This window comes from Bombus vosnesenskii, unplaced genomic scaffold, assembly GCF_011952255.1.
Source record: "Bombus vosnesenskii isolate JDL3184/JDL3185 unplaced genomic scaffold, Bvos_JDL3184-5_v1.1 scf7180000016261, whole genome shotgun sequence".
NCBI lineage: Eukaryota > Metazoa > Arthropoda > Insecta > Hymenoptera > Apidae > Bombus > Bombus vosnesenskii.
In genome coordinates this window covers 3,983,905-4,004,471 of record NW_022884330.1, presented here as the reverse complement: position 1 = coordinate 4,004,471, position 20,567 = coordinate 3,983,905, and the positions used below count along the sequence as shown (strand labels likewise).

General features: G+C 37.9%; 1 protein-coding gene across 7 annotated transcripts in view; it reads left to right on the top strand.

The window, feature by feature from the left end:
* The window catches only part of LOC117241841 (sn1-specific diacylglycerol lipase alpha), a 53,299-nt gene that overhangs the window by 3,550 nt on the left and 29,182 nt on the right, over nt 1-20,567 (top strand). Inside the window, exon 1 of one of the 7 annotated variants that reach the window (XM_033508023.1) lies at nt 2,203-2,514. The exons of the other annotated variants lie outside the window; for them this stretch is intronic. Within the exon in view, the coding sequence (XP_033363914.1) occupies nt 2,420-2,514 (95 nt within the window). The 5' untranslated portion in view covers nt 2,203-2,419. Of the gene's footprint in view, nt 1-2,202; nt 2,515-20,567 lie in introns of those variants that run through there. 7 annotated transcript variants of the gene reach the window in all.

Sequence of the window (20,567 nt, the reverse complement as noted above, 5' to 3'; positions counted from 1 at the left end):
TCGAATTTTTACCAACATTTTCATGACTTTGATTAACGAGATACGTAAAGGCTTCCTGATCGTAATAAAATTTTGTTTAAACGAGTAACAATATTTGGAAAATATCATAAATTCACGAGAGTCTATTTAACCGTTTTGCTGTCACGAACAAAGTATCTTGCGACACAATATTGTTCGTACAATGACCACGGTCGAGATATCCCGTGTGTTTGTTTATTAGGACAAGAGTTGTAATTACAGAAAAATAGACTGGCGAGATACTTCATCCGTGGTGTTGTATAAACGGTATTTAGCCGCAGGGTAACTCGTTCGTGTTCGTCGTACGAACGATATTGCGTCGCCAGATGTCTCGTTCATGATTGCGAAGCGATTAAATGTATTCGTAGTTCTTTTTCTCGTTCTTTCGACACTCTAGCGGCAATAAAATTCGCTTTCCTCAGATAAAAATCTTACGAAATAAATAGATCGATGTATACGCTTATTTCAATAATTCCGCGATTCTTCTTGATCGTCACCACTTAGTTACGGATTCAAATCAAAAGCTGCACGGTTATATACATTTTCAGAAAATTGCTCGTGTCGAGATCTGGTGCGTTTTTATCAGAGCGTTGTAATTTATCGCGTGTTTAGAGGAAATTATTAGGCATCAATATCCCTGGGCTTATTATTAGCGATGATCAAAGGATAATTTTCGCGTGATAGCACGCCAATGTTGTATGTTTTAACTTTGAAAAATCGTTAATAAACGCGGTAAATGACCCGATACAGAGAGATAGAGAGACAGAGAAAGAGAGAGAGAGAGAGAGACAAACGATAGGCGAATACATAGGAAATTGGCGATCGTCCATTTCGTACTAGTCATCTTTATAAATTTGCGGCTCTCGATACGTCTCTAATATGTCCATGTCTGGAACGCAGACTCTGTGTCTTCTTCTATCGGGCGATACAGAATAGCCGATAAAGTTTCAATTAAAACAACGTCTAGCCGTTGTTGACGTTTGTACGGCCCTTTGAACGAATGTACAATCAATTTTCTCTGTTATCTCGTGTATTGTCCCACCGACTAGCTGTGCACGACATCGAAACTTTATCTCGGTTAGTTGATGTGCATTTCATCTTTCGTCCCTAGACACAGATTCTTCGTAAAAATGTCCATTTGTTTTGTTATTTATTATTTTGATATCGACCGTTTAAACGTAGACGAATATGGACGTATTCAAATAGAATTCCGTGATGTCTCGCATCTTGTCTTTTATGCATATTAAACACAGATTGACACGAAAGTCACGCAATTCCGAGCTTTTCGATACATGGAAAAAGACTTACTAGAAATGATGTATTTTATTTTTAAATTTATCTCTTTTTTTTATGAAGACACCTGAGAATATGAATTTAAGAAGTTTGTATCGTAGCTTGAAAAATAGAGCTGATAAAACATCTAACCGTGTTGGAAACTAATTAAGAATCGCGGACAGATGTCTTATCGCAACGGGTATGATATGAAAGTTATTAAAAAATTTAAGCATTTGCTTGTTTGCTGTTAACTCGAGTGAATCGAAGTTGTCAAGTACCTTGATCCTATTTTCTAACAAGATAAGATCAAAGATTTCCATTCAAATATTTTTCGAGATTCTTCCTGATTGAACTTATTTCCCTTCTATTTCTTCCGTTCCACTAGGAAGAAATATGATTCATTGAGCTTATTGAATTTGCTCTCGCGTTAATGAAGAAGATTGAGAAGATTAAAAAGTCACATCGTGTCTTCGAATAAATATACGACGTGATGATAATTAAAAAAATATACGAAAATAATGTTGCGCCACAAATTGTTAACGAAGAAATAATTTGTTCTTCGTAAATATCACTGATTTATATTTCAGTACAGAAAATAACATTATTATCACTAAACTGCGGATGCAGAGTTTTCCCATCTATTAAATATCATAATTTGTTATAATAAATATATTTTGGATATTTTATACATTTTTTCTGAATTTTCTATAAATACATGAACATGCGCAATTTAACTATGATATAAATATAAGTATTTTATACATAAACCCACTTTAAGACAACAATGACCCTATTATCCTACCATTCGAACACTTTGAATTCAAAAACAAGTTTACCGCAAAGCGATCCAGGATTCCCTCCATTTTTTTTCGCCTCGCTATGAACCGACCGAGCGGAGTTTCGTTCCGCGTTTCACTGATTCAGTACATCCGTGACAGCCGAATGGTCACGAGGTTCGACGGTCCGGTTGTTCGTTTCGCGAGGTACACCAAGTAACACATAGTCGGTCGGTCGATGAGTTAATCGCGTTATTTGTGCCGGTATAGGTTATGTCATCGTACGTGAATGTTTTTGCTCGCGTACGGGGACAATTGCTCGGGCGAGCCACAAAGTTGCTGAACGAAACATGCCGGCTCTCATCACGTTTGGCAGACGTTGGCGTGTCGGCAGCGATGACCTGCTCATACCGGGCGCCACCTTGGCTTTCATTCACGCGGTCGAGTAAGTATGGATACATGCCTATGCAAATAGAATACGCCAAAGCAGCTGCAAATTTCTTCGAAATATACATCAGCTGTGAACATATCGTCGTATTACATTTTCCAACACTGTTGGATCGTGCGTGCTTTTCGCAATTAAAAGGTAAATTTATTCATCTCATCTTCAATTTTCTCCCGTCGACTATGATCGATGAACAAAGGTCGATAGCACCTCGCGGAACCAGCTTTGAGTTCAATGATCGATATTTTGCGATATTTGAGAATTTAAGAGTTCGAGATGTATCAGAGAGATCTGAGAGAGCCATAACGCTTTGGCTCAATTTTAATCGGGAGTAACATGCGAAATATATATTTGATACGTGTGCATACTATGCATATACATTTAATGGTGTAATATGTGGTAGTTGTACGAGTGTTTTATCGATTTTCGTAATCACATCGAGGGTACTGGGGACTGGTACATTCGAGTGTAATGTTGCAATAGTGCAAATGTCAATGTCGATTACTTTGCCGATCACGTCGACGTTCGGTATGTTATCCAAGGTATTATATTTCTGTTTCATAAGGTATGTTGGAAATTCCATTCAAAGTGGGGTAGAAGAGTAGTTGTAAATTGTATTATGGCGGGAACATAATGTCAATACCGCGCTGCGCTGTAATATTTGGGATACGTTATGCTTCGTTAATTCCCCCTCTCCTCTCATCTAAACCACGATGACGTTGGAAAAGAGCGTTGAATAAAAATTTTATTACTTCATTTTTATCACGATAAAATTATTTTTGAGACACTAAATACCGCGTATTATAATTATTCGAATAACAGATTTTCCGCTTATTTTTAGCGATGACATCAGATTCTAGACCGCCATATATTATTTTTTCAACTAGTACACTATATTCTTTCATCTATAATCTTTTCATTACTAATATTTTGTATTAAAACTGTCTTAATGGCTTAACTATAACTGATTGCCCATCGAGGATTATCGATTCTTTATCTATCACGTGATAAGTAAGATTGCTGCTTTACAATTATAGCTCTGTTCAATAATAATAATAATATTAATAATAATAATTACATGAATGTGCGTGGGCTCAAATATTTAGTGTATTGCAGTCAACCTCATCCTTCTTGTAATGATATGATAATGATATAACCCCAATGAAATGAGATAAAGTGAATGAATGACAGGAAGATGTAGGCGTTGCGATGCACATATTGTTAGGCTATTACTGACCTTTTCACGATTAATGTAAATTTTAGATTTACAAATCTAACTTTCTCACTTGTTTTTTTTTTGGAAGCGCGTAACCGATATGGCGAAGACACGCACGGTATCCAATGGGTGAATGTGAAATTTGCACGCCGGTCCTCAGACGACGACGATTTTTCTACAAATAAGCCGAGATAGGTTTTCCATCGCCGTTTACAACGTTTCTTACTCTCTCAAGGAGAATCTGAGATACGTCGTTCCACGGAGTTCGTTTGAGACGGTAAATAGATTTAACGTGAACTCGACCGCGATTTCGTGCAAGCTCATCGGGCTTCCTTAGAAAGCAGCAAAATAACGCGAGAAACACGCATTCGGATCCTCTGTTCAGAATGCGATTTACTGCTTTTTTCCGCGGAGGGAAGACTTTCTCCTTTAACTTCATTCTCCTTCTTTCGTTTAATGAAAGATTCCTTAAAATCGGGCAAAGCGAGCACGCACTTTTTTGAGGCCCCATTAAATTTCAAATTCGCTACACGGCGGAGCACCGCTGGCGTTGGTGACGCTCAGTGATGTAAATTCTACGTGAAAACGTTCATGACGTTAAAGGGAGGAATGGCGAATTTACTGCCGAAGAAACCGATAAAACTTTCTTTTGCATCCATCGATTACGACTTTTCGTCCAAATGTTCTTAATAATTTCTAGATAACGTTATTTATGTGTAGCAGCGGTGTGTGAAATATCGCGAATAAAATTAAACTTACGATGGTTCTTGAAAACTTGTTCATATTTCATGTGAAAATTGTTACTTATCTTCTTCGCTTATAAAAAATAGAAAAAGGGAGAAGGCTGCTATAAATAAATCTGCGTGCATTTATAACCTTCTTCGTTTCGAAATAGAATCATTGGCCTCAAAAAACTTTGCTGTGACAGTGTGCTAAAATTGCAGATCGTTCGTGTCATTAAAATTTGTATTGCAAATATTAGCAAAAACACGAACTTGCAATATTTTAAATCAATACAGCGTAACGGTTCAGTGTTCTCTGTTTTTGTACAACTAATACTAGTAAGTAGGTAGAATCGTAGGAACCGCTGCTAGGGTTTCACCGATTTCCTGTCTTACTCCATCCCAAAAGGTCTCGGTTAGGGTTCTTGAACAAATGTATAATTACATATATTAGCAGCAGGAGTTCTCGAACATTTTCTGGACTTTATCGTTCTCTGAAAATTGATGCAGAAAAATTGTGATTTAGTTTTATACGCGAGACACCAGCTCGAAAGGGCAATGTTTGCGAACATACGCTCACATAATAATTTTTCCGCTCTTATAATTTAGTGGAACACAAACTCCGTTATTTTTTGTCGAAGGTTCCAGAAATATTTCGCGCGATAGTGCACATTTTCATCTCTTCGCCGCTATTTTTCAATTTTTTATTTTATACACGTATGCACACGTATTTGCGTTTTGCTTTCGCTTCGTGTATCTACGTTTTCAAATAAACATAGTGTGAAAATTTGAATAAATAAAACAAATCGTAGAAGCAATACAATATATTTATTCGTATGTTTTAAAAACGGCACAATTTGATACTCGTGAAACTTTTAACATAAACAAATACATTTACCACGTTTTAGTAAAAAATGAATAAAGCATCACTCGTACAGTCAATGGTATAGCAATCGATATTTTCTAAATATTCAAAGGGACAACTCAAATCAATATTTAATCATAAAATCATGTAATAATGTAAAATAACTGAATGACAGCATATTGAATATTATTCGTGCAAAAAAGACGAAAATATGATTTTTCTTTTTGTAGTCTTTAATTAATTAATTAAGTGGCAAAAATAACAATCGCCGCACGATATAAGAAATATTTTAAGAAAAATTGCACTTGGTATTCTAATTGGAACGGATCAGAATCATTTACTGATTATCATATTTCAATCTTCCTAATTGCATCGCCGCGCGGTCGCAATCATTCGCAAATTGAATAGCAGAACGATTCCGCTTTAACACTTTTCCTGCGGCCCCTAGCTTCAAGGTGACTAGACGCAGTCGTAATTTATTTAGTCGTTTATAAAGCGGTCCCCTTTAAGCCCCGGGATATTCGCGATGCGGAGGAACACGATACTCGAATCGAAGTGCGCGGCTCTTTTCAAACGGGTTCGTCTCTGCCCATAGTTTGCATCTACGAAAGACTGGCTTTTCGTACCAGAATCCCTTTAACGAACGAAACTTACGTTGAACAGATCGTGCATGCTTTTACTCGCGACCCGCTGGGTATAACGTGGAAAATTACAGAACCTAAGCTCCTCGTATACTTGCAGATTTCATTTATTTAGAACCTCGCGTGGCTCTTACGAAAATAACGTTAAATATTCACGGTCTTAGAAAACGAACGATGGCAGACGCAAAATAAATTTGCTCCTCGATTATCAGTTCAATTAATAATTTACCCCTTTGAAATGCGCGTCACGAAGCACACGATGTGAATTTGTTTCTGTTTACAGAATAATATCGCTTCTCTTCCTCTCTGTTTTTCCATATTTTGGCCAATTTGAAACGAACGATAGACTCGATTTGATTTTTTATTATATCGAGAATCGGCAAAAAACAGCATCGAAAGTGCTTCTTGGTGATCAATATGTCAGGGTTGAACGCGTGCAATGCTCTAGCTTGTGAATGGCCCGTTACACCCTCTCTCGTTGCCTATGAATCATTTAAGGTTCACCCTATATATCCATCCCCATTCAACGCTATTGTGTTTACGCGCGTTACGTGCTCGAAACCGTGCGCAACGGGTTCGTCTTTTTGGCCCCCGAGGTCGATGGAAATCTTCCGTTGTTCCATCCGTTTTCTACTGATTTTTTAGCCCTGATATCCGTTCTTTGATGTTTCTCGTCGACGGATCTTTGACGCTTCACGAAGATGTAAAACAGCACGTTGGGAAAACTTGTTTGTTGGCGTGTCTCGTACTTTGCAAGAAAATAAGTCCTGACGAGTTCGAGGGATCAACTTAAACCAACTCACGGCGAAATATAATACAACAGATTCTTTAGAGGAAAAATAAGAAAGAGGAAAAGAGAAGCTCTTTTGTAAGATCGTGTCTAATTTATTACTTGAATTTGCTATATTTTTCGTCCATTTCCTTTTTTGTTTTCGCTGCAAAAATTCGAAACGAAAACTGACGAAAATTGCCAAGTATCTACGAAAAATATAAAATATAATATTTCATGCGGTATAAGGATATCTAATTTTCGTAACGCCGCGCCGTTTCGTGCAGTGTACACGTTACACACGTTACACGCGACACCTTCGTGCGATGGGCGCCAGGCTGTTTCATATTTATTAACCTTATTTTCATCTAAGTGACATATTTACATACATTTTTCGCTTATCCTATATCGTTTAACTCGTGGTACACTATGCGAATTAATATGCATAGTCATACTTCGTCACCAGCGGAAGACAAAGCTTATGAAATTTTATGTAAAATTCCTCTTTCGCTGAAACAAATGAGAACGTTACGAGCACAGCGTATTGCAGATACTTTATCCACGTTGTAATTATCTATTTATAGTGGAGCGAAGGAAAGAAAAAACGAGTACAAACTAATATTGGTCGTTAAATACTTAGCAAATAAATAAGAATAAAATTAATACCGATACCTTTTCTATTCTGTACTGATTTTTTTTTTCGATTTATCGTACTTAGTTTCACCCTTTCTCGAAACAAGGATTTTTCTGCAGTTTGCAATTCAGCATTGTATCATAGATTTTATCAGCGTTTCTTCTTGAAATTCCCAAACATCTACAGTTTAAAGAATACCTCGAATAGAAAAAAAGTAACATTTGGTTAGTTTCTTGAGCACGGTCGGATCGCCATAAATTTTACACAGGCGCTAAGTTTCGGCGCCCATCGTTTTCATTTTTTTGACCAAGATTCCATCTTTCGCCAGGAATGTTCTATTTGCGTTTCAACGTGGTCGTACGTTTTCATAAATTATGGAATGCGCCAACGGCGAGATATTCTTGACGAAAGTTGCACGTTCACACGTGCTTACACAGCGAGTATTGCGTATGGCACCCGTTACATATTACACCAACTGCACTTTCCTCCGATTCACATAATTTAGGAACATGCTGCATTGTGATATATATATATATATATATATATATATATATATATATATCAAATGTATGTGTTTATATATGTATATATATCAAATGTATGTATATATCAAATATGTTTACATCTCATCTGCATGTGACAACACTGTTCATTTCTTCATTTTTTATGCAGATTTTCGAATAATTCGATTGGAAATTTCAGACTGCGCAATTCTACAGCTATTTTATGTGTACATGCTTACAGATTCGCAAATAATGTTCGTATTATTAATATCATTGTTACATCCCTAAACCTGCACATTTATTATTAATTAATCCATATTGACTTCTACTGTTAACATGTTTAACGTGTATTATTTTCCGCTATTGGTATTTACTAAATAGTATCATTTGAAATGTTTAATATTATAGTCGTACATTACTATTAATCATTCGTAATACTCGTGTAATATTTGTCGTACAAACTTTGAGTTTACCGTTCAAGTTATCTGATAATTAATAGATATGGTTTTATTCGATATGATTCGATATGATTTTATTTATATATAGCTATCCTGAGATTCATAAGAAAGATAATTAAAGCATTCGAGACATATCCAAAATTCTAAAAGTTGGAAAGCTAAAGCATCGGCAGCATCAACGCTGATATCTATGAAAAACGCGGGGTTCGCACAAAACATTTTTCTCGCGAGAAACGCGTGTACGTGTATCGAATACTATCTTTTCTCCGATGTGCAGGCATCTAAATATAAGTCCGGCCGACAGGCTATCGCAATTTAGAATGCATTAAGTCTGAGTTAGCATTGAATTACGTAGAGAAACTTTATGATTGGAAGCTCGATTTTTAGGGTTCGATCAGTTCGTAATCTTCGATCGAATCACGTACATCCATCGCTTTAAAGATTTTTTATTTCTTATCTTTCGCCTCTTGTTAGAATCGCTCTTTAATTATATTTATAATCTTTTTATCAATTGAATTCCCAAAATTGGAAATTGTTATTTCATGGTAAAACAATATTTCGTGGCTCTTTTACACGAGTTGCTCCGTATACATGAATAAACATGACTGGATTCAGTGAAACTCGAACAAAGACAAATTATCGATAACCACGGGTGACAATAGTTTGTTAAAATCATTGTCTCTCACAGTGAATCCTCGATTGCGTGTTATTAAAAGCGCAAGTATTTCGTGAGCATACAGGAAGAATAAGTAAATCGATAAAAAGTATTTTGGATGGGTGGAGCGTTATCGAACCCTTTTTGATACGAGTTTCCTTTTTCTTTTCTCATATTATAGCCTGTGAATTGAAAAGTAGCTGTCTCAAATTTAACGATTTATTTTTTATACGATTCATCGATAAATGAAACTTTCCGTGTTTCTTTTGTAACAAGAGATTTCCGCGCTCTATCTTTCGCGCAATGGATGAGTCATTATACAGAACAAAAATTACGAGAACAATATCTACGCTGAAAATCATAGTAGACATCAGGACATATTCGTTGGAATTTTTCTCACGTTTCTAGACTGTTGTTTCCGATGATGCGTTCTTGACTGACATCCGTACAGTAGCAAGCAAAAGTTTCGTAACGTAGACTCTGTCATTTTTAGACGACAGATGCGAGACTCGTGCTGGTACTGGAAATAGATCGTTTTGAATGTTTTTTTCTCAAGACGATCGAGGTACGATATTTTTGATGCGTAGATGCGTAAAAAACCGCCCTTGATATCTTCCACTGGTATTTAATAAATTCTTTAAACGGTACAATTATTCGATACGAAATCCACTTGATAAATACTCTGAGAAAAGTGTGACTATCTCTCTATCGACATTTTGTTGCGTTCTTATTGCGTCGTATTATATTATTCAACAGCTGGAAATTATATAGAAGTATTAAGATTTCTACTTTGTAACGTCAATTTGATCAACTAACTTGGATTCATTTGAATTGTAAATCATCGACAATCTGCTGATACTTACCGTACTATTCCGTATGTATATATACTCTGCTATCGTAACGTAGATGTACAAATACCATTCTTTCTTCTTCGATAATTGGCAAACATACGATAGTTAATCTTTCAATTTATGTACATTTCGAAGCTTCGTTTATCGGAGTCCATATCTAATATTTCCAAGATATAACGGAATGCTTTTGCAAACGCACATAGTATATTTCTATCTCCTATTGTTGCCACCAAACGCTTGAAATTCTTTATAAAAACTACTCCATAAAAAATAGCCATTCGTACGATCAGCGTTTTCTCTTATTATCAGCAAACAGCTCTTTAGAATTAACGACGAATATTTCTCCCCTATCTTCGCTGAAGATGCAGGCTCGCCTTTAAGGTTATTCGCATTTCAGATATACCTATTATTATACTAACTGCGAGTAATTAAAAGTGCAGCTTATCCTGTCGTTAAAGGGGGCGTTGGGAGAGCGATCTCAATTTAACGACTTAACTTGTCTTAAGGACGGTTCTCATCGACGATGAACAAAGGTGCAACCCACGCGAAAGATCGATACGCATGATTATCGACTTGAACAAATTGAAGGGGGTGTAAACCCCTTAATCAAGCGGATGCGTATTCCTACGGGCCCTATCTTGCAAATAGGAGCTGATGCAAAATAAAGACGCAGGCACAGGATTCGTTCGCGTTGATTATAGAATCATCCTCGAAAGAACGTCTTGAAATGAAGGCGCACTTTCACGTTCATTGATCCGTACTAGCGATATTATACGTCGCGTGTCGCGTCGCGACGTTTCACGTGCATCTTCAAACGCCTTTCACGCTGATGACGACGAGCTCCGTTGTCTTCTTGGAATTCTAATTTCAACACAAAATGGGTAAGAGATATTTTATGTAGGACCTGCCAGTTTAATGATAACGAATATTAAGATCGATGGGAGTAGCTAGGATGAGCTTTTCGCAAGCTCCACTCCCTTGTTTTATGAATCCTTTTTACGGTTATTGCAGATTAGAGTTAGCTACTTACCTCTAAGATAGCATGGCGATTAAACGCATCGCTGCGTGGTAGAAATTCATTTTATAAATACCAATGCAAGTTGCGTTTGTTGTCATTGGACTGTACTCTCTATGACAATTAAGTTCGAGTATTATAATACGAAGAACGAAGTAATTGTATATGAATATATTTATTAATTGCTTTACTACCAGAAAAATAATCTACTTCGGTTGTTAAGGCTTTTCGGATAGCTTATATATGTGCAACACGAAATAATGTATAGTTTAGTTCAACTTTAGAACCTAAGATAACTGAAAAGTCAAAATTAGTGGAAATTACAGAAATAAAACTGCATAAGATCTCGTAACTTTTGAACTTCTCTTCGTCGGATAAATTAAACGAAACTATCGTCATTTTTATACCAGCTTCAGCGTTCCATTCATTGCTGTTCATGAATACGTAAAGACGTAAGATGCCCGAGCGGAGTAATACAGGTTGGTTGCCAGAAGCTCCTTTATTGCCACTTATCAATATCCCGAAGCAAGCAAACTACGTACACCAACAATGAAACGCTAACGCAGTAAACTTGAGCCAGAGGTTTCTATGCTTCAACGAATCATCGAACAGACGGTGTATATAACGTCTCGCACTTTACAACGATAAAGCTTTTCTGCAAACGATCCTTGTATCGTTTCCGTGTAACGCGTTCGTACACGAAGAACATTCTGATTCGAGCATGAAAACTCGAGACGAAAGAAAGAACATTATCGTTAGTGTGAAAGAGCTTTTCAGAGAACATTTTCAAAAACGCTGTAGTAAGTAGAATAACGATCGAGCTTTTCCCCCGTTGCGAAAAGTGAACGTTTGAGCAACTTTATAAATCCGCACGAAACCAAAAAGAAAAATACAAAAGTTGGCAAGTCGAACGTTTTGGGGTCAGAACAGGCCGTGTTCCGTTGCCTCGAATACTCCAGTTGCGGGATACTTTTCCCATTTCGGAGACAAAGGAGCATTTATCGCAGCGGGACGCCAATGGCAGCTCCCAAAACGCACATATCGACCCCGTGCATGCACGATTCACAAAACCAAGGGGGAGGTCACCAAGCGGTGAGTATCGGGGAAAAGGAGCCATGAAAGCTTGGTGTGTGGGTGGATTTGCATCGATGTCGAGAAGGGATCTGCACCCTCCTAGCAGCAGAGAAACGTAAAACAATTCGGTGTTTGACGCAGAGGACGCGCGTGGTGAGCGTAAGGTCGGTCGAAAAAATCGACCAGCGGCAGGAGGCGTACGCGGACCAACCCCAAATCTACGTCGATGCGTGGGATGTTGTGCGATGTCTTCTCGCGAGGGTCCCAACTCGTTTGTGCGAGAAAGCCGATGAATATTTCGGGAATTCCTTCGCGAACGAGTGACTTTAATTAAAATCGTAAACGCATTGTTTCTCCGTATACTTGAATCATGCTGGAAATTTTATTTCGTCACAGTGGTGGAAAGTTCGTGTCGACTAGAGGGAACGATGCAAAGAAAGTCGATTTTTCGCGACGAGCAGTCGTGTTTAATTAAGAAAATAGGTCGCCGTGAGCCTTAAGGTTATTACTTTCGAAGATGTACAAACAACGATGCTCGGTTGCTAGAAGTTCTAACTAATCTCGAAATTACCGTAATTAATAAGAAAACTCGCCAAGTTTCAGCTGAGTTTTTAATTCTATCGTGACTAGGCAACAATTCGATCGTCCTTGATGTTTTTACTTTACAACGACACCGTGTTAGGTATACACGTGGCACTTACGTCAAACACAATTTGTTTCTCATTCGCGTAATTGGCAAACATTCGGTATCTAAATAGCGATGTTAAACTTTTAACGAACGTCTTACTTATACGTATGCATGATACGTGGAGCGCAAACGTAGAGCTTGGTAATGCCAACACGTTTAATTGCGCTCTTTCAGGCAACGATTAGCCACGATTCACGATCGATCGCCGAGTTATTTTCCTTCCGTAGGCGTGGAACTGTTATCATCTCGGTGAACGTAATTCCAGGCCTAGTTCGGTCGGTGGTAATTTTACTTCACCTCGTTTTTCCGCCGTACATACCTAGAAAGACCGCGAAACGGTTATCGAGGTGTGCATCGACCGCGTCGCGAAACAACCGGTCTACACGTATCAGGAAAATTTATTGGCAACGTACGAACTAGTAGCTACGTTGAGTCTTCGCTGGCACGTGAAACTTGGTATCCTCAATTTTCATAAATTATGCCTGTTATCTGTTACGGGAAGTTAGCAAAATATTAGAGCAATAATGTAGCTTAGTCTAGTCTCTTGATTTCTCAATATCTTCGATGAAGTCGAAACTTACATTGAGATACTTCTATCTAGAAATTAATGGAAATTGCTTGCTTTCGATATCAATTTCAAATCCGAAAGTCGAAATTTCAATTTCTACTCCTTTCGCGAGTAACGTAGAATTCGTTTGCCTTGGAATATTTTGTTCGCCAGCAAACTATCGAAATAAAGAAAAGTGTCGTTAATATCAGTAGCATTAATTTCGATTTGATCGTACATCTGTCGACAGATTCGGTATAGTCGTAATTTAAAACGTTTGACCAATGGCAAACAGCTTTACGTGATATCGTTTCTGAGCGAGCCGTAATGTCAATGATAACATCAAATTTACATAAAGTACAAAATTTTGTCGGCGGTGTTGTACCTTGTCGGTTTATTTGCATGCATGACGATAATCGACGGGCATAATCGGTTTTCCAGTTGATCGGAGATAGGTAGTCGATTCACCAGTAGGATTTGCCATAGATAAACATCGATGGGACGTAGGATGAACTAGTATGAATGGTCGTGGCCCACTTAAGCTAGTTAATTTCCGAAAGAACCAGCTCCCGCCACGCTAACCACGTCGATAATTAATAGACTTCAGTCTGTGGCTAGCTGTTATATGATTTCTCGTGACATCGTACAGTCACCTTGTCTCGCGTGCTAAACTGGTGACAGGCTGCACACGATCTCGCTTCGATATCGTGTCAGTTAATCGATAAAATGTCTACCACGAAGACAATATAATAAGTGTATAATACAGGTAGGAGTTGCAACCTTAACGAGCAATGCGTATAAAAAGACGTATCTTAAAATAGCCTTTGACTCGCGAAAAATCAAAGATACGAATTATTGCGTATTTCTGCATGCTTGGCAGAACAAATTTTATGGGATGCTTTGCGATTAAAGAACACCTAACGGGTTATTGAAAGAAGAAGCTTGGAATTCCGAAGGCTTGGTATAAAGTTACAAGCGAACCGTTAATCGATAAGCTTCACTGTCATGAATAATCATGAGCCCCGAAGACATCCGATCTTACGAAGCCTAAATTAGTTTCCGTGCAAGCACTGTTAGCTTTCGTCAGTACCTTTTTGATATCGTGATTCCTGAGGAAGATAAACCTTTGAGCCGTGGACGATTGATTTAATGGAATTTCGATCAATATTGAGGGAGTGTCTTTGATGATTCTTGTGATTAATTCGGAATCAATTCTGGATGGATTGCGTCGAGCATGGTCGAGTTTATTTTCATTCGAAAAATGATTCGATCATTATGTGAAACGTAGATTGGCTTGTATTTCAGTTTGATGGCAAATGTCTACGGCCTCGTGAAATTTTCTTGGACTAGAAAAAGAGGGCAAACAGGAACGATATGTAATAATATAATAATAAAATATAATAATATATAAAAGTAATGGGTAGACGATCCATGATACGAAAAAGAAAAATAGAATTTATAATAAGGTTGTATAATACATATGATTTGTAATTAAATTAAACACACATGTACATGCGTTTTGTTAACAATAACTATTTGATCGTGTATACGCGTTTACATTGTAAAGTGCAGCTGCGGTTCCATATGCAATTCCATTCGAGGATTCGACATTCGAACGAATTAATTATTGCTACGCAATCAATATGACGGTTTTGGATCGCTGAATCCAAATGCACCTGTTCTCAAAGACTGTTGAATAATCAAGATCGTTAAACATTGGCCCAACTTACTTCTGCATCGTGTCAGCGTTCAGTGGAATTATTAGTGCATAAGCCATTCCTACCTGATATATAAGCTATTCCCGGAGTGAATGAAAAATGCACAAGCTACATAGAAGTCGTGACAAAGTTCGTATATAAGTCGTAGAAGGAAGGCATCGCTTGGTCTACCTTTTCAAAGTTCACTTCGAATTTAGCTCATCGTTCACGATGTGTTGGAAATGTCGAAAGATATACAAAATCAATTTTCGATAAAACTTTTATTAGTAAAAAAAAAAAAAAATAGAAAACTATATGTATAGGGATATCGATACGAACGGGGAAACTCAAGTAGGGTACGCGAATTCAATGGGGTATTTTGTTCGTTTATATCCTCTTGTACACGTTTCGCCTCAGTTTCTCCCACTGAAATTACGTTGATCTTAAACTTCCACGAGACCCAATCGAAAGTTCCATCGCAATTAAAAATTTTCACGTATTCGACGAAGAATTAATAACCATTCTCCACTGGACAGCGAAATGTAATTAGTCGTCTACATGATTGTAATTTTACACCTTGTCGATGCGCTCGAATTCGCTCGAATGGTTTTTATCAATCCGTTGCCTGAAGCGAGTAACATACGGTTACCCGAGTACGATTCAAACTTTACGTTCGAACAATTTATATTACGTCGAGTAATAGTAGCGTATTCGCGCGAGAGAATATACAATCCTTGCGGCGACAAGCGCAAAATATTTCCACGACGGTATACAGCTACAGTAGATATTACCGTGTGTCATAACCACACGGACAATCGATCAATTTGCCCGGATTACGTGGAAATAGTGTTTCACTGCAATCGTTTCCTAGTCAGGAGATTGGACTGGGGCTCGTTCGTTGTCGTTTTACTCTACTTTGCCACTCGATATTCGCTGATATACTTCGTGTTGACGCGCGACGCCGCGTAATTTTTACAATTTGGCCCTGACCCGTGCCAGGTGATCGACCATTTCCGGGAAAAATATCGCGCCGCGTGTGTTTGGCGAATGCACACCGACGACCGAAAATATAACTACGGAAGATTTAATAGAGGCATAAAGTTACACGATAGATCTTAAGTTGGGACAGCGGTAATTCTAGTTCTTGTAATTTTAAAGGCTACTTTAATGTAATGGACCGCGCGTACATATATCAGTGAAAGGATTTGGTAAAGTATTATGGGAATGGAAAAGTACATTGTAAATGTCGCAACGGGTCGTTAGAGTAAATTGACTTTGGCACTTCAATCCTTTCGCTACTGTACTCCGGGAACTAAAAGCGTTTTTTTTTTGTACAAGGATAGTACACAATAGGTACCTTTTATCAAAGTGGATGGGTGTTTAAATGCTTTGTATAATTAGCTACAGCTCAACGCATATAAACGCTAACATATATCACGTCGTGTTTTATCGTGATTTTGTTTGATTCCCATTGTCTAATTTACATCGTCGCGACGATTCCAAACGTTAAGGTATTTTACCGTTTCGATAGGTAGCTTCCGAACGGTATAGATTACCGTAGGAGTTAATTGAATAAGGATCATGTTAATAGAATTTCGAAACCAAGCGTGTACGATAACGTTGTACGGCTGCATAGGGAGAAGAAGCATCAGACTAGGGTCAACGACAGTCTGAAATAAAGCTCGTTCTCGAATTAACTCGCTGCGATTCTTTCTCCCCTCCTCTTTGACCGCTGATTATTCTCGAACTTGGTTCTACCGTTTCGAAGACACTTTGTGCTTTGTGAAATTGTTGTTAAATACCGATCGTTGTTTCGTAGACGGCTGTGATTAAATTAACGCCAAGCCAATCGATAGCCGTTTGCCGAAGGACTCGATTATTATAAATTCCTCTCATTTGTCTCTTTCATGTACTTCATCGTGTGCACGTTAATGCGTTCTGCATCGTCGTTAAATTTTTCTGGATAATAGCTGAACGTTATTTACTCTACTGAAATCGTTATTAATCCGATAAAATTTATCACGAGCTTAAATAGTATAAAAATTTTCGAATTCATCGCCCTATTCTTCTAATATCTTTGTGATAATTACTTTTGTAACATTTTTCTTTTCTTTTACAGCCGTGTTCGCTTTTCGTTCTATAAAAATGTTCTTTCCCGTCGTAAAAATATGTGAGAATTGCCGAATTAGGTTATTTAATAAAAAGAAGCTTTTATGGATTATAGGATTTAGGAATTAGATTTCTTTTAATGTTTTACGGATGAACGATTTTCGAAGAAGATAGCCGTGCACCGGCAGGAAAATCAATAAGACATGAATTTCGTATCCATTCCGGATAACTGGCTCGATGTAATATCACGGTCAAGAATTAAAATAGTTCAAATATTTAATACATTTTTATTACTAATATTCCTGATTTAATATTTCTAAAAATATCCAATATCTGTTGACAGCTAGTACTGTAACAAATACATTAAAATATTAGGTTGTCCAAAAAGTTTCTTCCGTTTTATAAGGAAATAATAGATGCACAACATCGTTTGTTTTATATTATTTTATTGAATTATGTATGATCTATCTTGCTCCAATAGAATATTATTAGAAATTCTCTACCTTACTTTATTACACCTATTTTATCTTAAATTGTAGAATTAATAATAAATTGTGGATAATAGAATGTGGTTAATTGCTTAGTTGGCAATTAACTTATTATAACGTTACTTCGGTTAAGTTAACGATTTGTCTGATACGAAGTTTCAGAAGCAAATAAGCCTAAACTGATTTCGCAACCCTTATGTACATACATATGTGCACAGGTATATAAGTATATGCGATACATGTATACGATCGCTGTCACTATCACGCAGTATCAATTTTCAACTACGAACAGCATAATACTTGTTTTGTTGCGTTTAAGTAAGCTGCATTAAAGTATTCTTATTACCGTCTTAAATCCTTCATAGTTGTCGAGAAATAACCTCGTCGTGAAATAACCGCGCTGTACATAAAATCTGTGATTCACTCGAAATTCAAACTGTAGAAGCATTCATTCAACTGGGAATTTACATATTACTTCAACTTGTAGGTATTGCAGTTTTTACTACAAGCTTCGTTCAATTTAATAACATTTTTACCAACAACATTTTTGAGCTCTACATAACGGCGTTTTTTGCTTTGCGTTTAAAGTAACCTGTATAATTTTCTACAAGATCTTTCCTATTATCGCTTCGTGACACGAGTTTGACAAATCGCTCAACTTTTAACAAGTTCGCATTTTAAGTGGCCTGCCTCTATTAAAGTTCGTTTAACATGTTCGTAACATCTTAAACGAGGAAAAAATCAACTAAAATTCTCGCAACTGAGAAATTTACAACTTCTTCAGGCATAAAGATATTGCTGTCGCTAAGCTATTACCGATCCTTTCTACGCGCTCGTCTTCAATTTCCTGCTCGTTCCGCGACGTTTCGCAAAACGTTTGGCTTTGAAAAGCTTCGCGACAAAGCGTACTGGTCGATCGCATCAAAAAATTGTCAGACTACGAGTTGCATTCCAACAAATTGCAGGACTGTCGGTTTTCGTAGCGATGATTTCTGCTAAAATATCTCTGCTAACTTGGAATTGTTGGCTGCATGCTTCAAAAGCATGTCGCCGCATTTCTGTTTAATTGTACGTCGCTTTCTGGCTTTGCGAATAATGGCATTTGATGTGGCCGCACACCGTCTCCTCTTAGTCCTTGCACGCGTGTCCTGAGAGCCAGGAAAAGAGGCGGAAAAAGAAAAAAATATATCTGCATACGTATCCATCGAGCATACAAAGGGAAATAATTCAACGACAGGCAGAATGTTCCTCGTTGAGTTTTAAAATCGTTCCCGTTACGCGAGCCAAGAGATTTGCCACAATGCGATGTTGTATGCACCGCATTGCAAATGTTTGTATGCACCGAAGCTTTGGTCGCGTTTTGTCGTCCTGCTGCTCGTAAATGGACGCGTCGTTCCTCAAAGGAACGCTTTTCCGGCCATAAAAGGTGCGTCTATCTTTCCTATCTCTCCTTTCGTTCTTTGGCAACTTATCAAAGAACGCACGTTTTTGCGTGTACCGCGAATCGCATCGCAGTAGGTTTGGATACGAACGTTTGGATACGTAGCTCTAGTCGCGATTGTCGAAAAAACAACGAAGATTTGAAGTGGATACGAGGATATTGTCGCTCGCAGATGATAAAGATAGCTCTCCGTTTTATTGAAACGCTACGTTCTACTCTTTGGTATTCACTTTGAAGTGATAAGAGTGAGAGAAGAGAAACGAAAAAATTGTTGTAGTCTTTTTAAGCAAACTCTTTTCTCCGTGCCGTTCGAGATCCGTGGTTGAAAATTTACAATTTTTACGAGTTTCCTGAATGATCGTTTATCTAAACTGTAAGCCTGTTTAACGTACCTCAACTTTAGTGATTAGTTGAGAGCCATTGACCTTCCGCGAAGCGTTTTGAAGTTTCGCCAGCGTTTCAACTAGCTTCATCAAAGTTCGAGCAAAGATAGTTCTCGGCTATTCGATGGACTCTAAAATCATGAGCGAAATAAGCCGCGACGTTGGCAGAATGTCAAGAACCTTTTTTTACGTTTACATATTACGGAAACGTCAATTGCCACCCTATCATTAATTTATGCGATATCCCCATGGAACTAACGTAATTCCACAATTTCACGTTATCGAGTGTATCGAAAGAAAATAAATTTCGTATCTGATAGATTCGTTTTATAATCCACCGTATTCTGTATGCATACGCAAGATAATCTACCGAAATGAAATATTCATAAATCTTGGAAAACTCGTACGCTCGGAGGAATATCAACACCATAAATTTTCTACGAGCATAATCGTACGCTCGCGATGAATAGACGTTATAGCTGGCAGCGTCTTTTTCCCAGCAATTATCACCTCTCTGATATCATTGCACGGTTTAACGTGGTTCCACGAAGGGAACGTGATTTTCACGGTTGAATTGAAATTTTATTCGAAAATGCAAACGAGAATCGCGGTGTGTGCTTTCATCCTTTTTCGTAAAAAACAAACTGCTCGCCGTAATATTGCGAGAAGAAAGAAAACGACGACGTCGAGGCGGAAGAAAACTAGGTTCCCTAGACACGAAAGACGCGGATATTCCGCCGAGTCGGCGCAAGCGTCGACCCTTTTCACTCTCGTTATCTGGTTTTCCTCGTAACCGAGTGTGTGCGCTCGGCCTCGAGTGCTTCTTCGTTATGACACGCTGGTCCAGAATTTGTCTAGGCGAACGACACCATCCTCCTCTACGTCTGTGCGCACACGTGTCTCGACAATTGACCGCCGAGACTAAAACTGGAACCTTCGAGACTTTTTCCCTTCTCACCGCAGAATTTATTCATGTTAAAATGGTCACTGTGGGGCTAATTCAAAGCGAAGTTCAACGTGGAGATAAATGTCGGCCAAGTTTGTACCTGCTTCAGGGAGTTGTTGAAGGACTCTTGCTAGATAGTTCCGCGGGAAGGAAAATGCTTTTGCAATAAGTAGGTTTTGTGCTTGCTAATAAATTCATGAAGGGGATGGACTTTTATCTAAAACATATACTTGTGAATCGTGTGAGTACCTTTTTTAGACAGTTATATGGAAACGATAGTTGTTTACCTGTGAACTTTTCAGAGAAATTAAATTACCTGTAGTTTATGACATTTATAGAACTTATATTCAA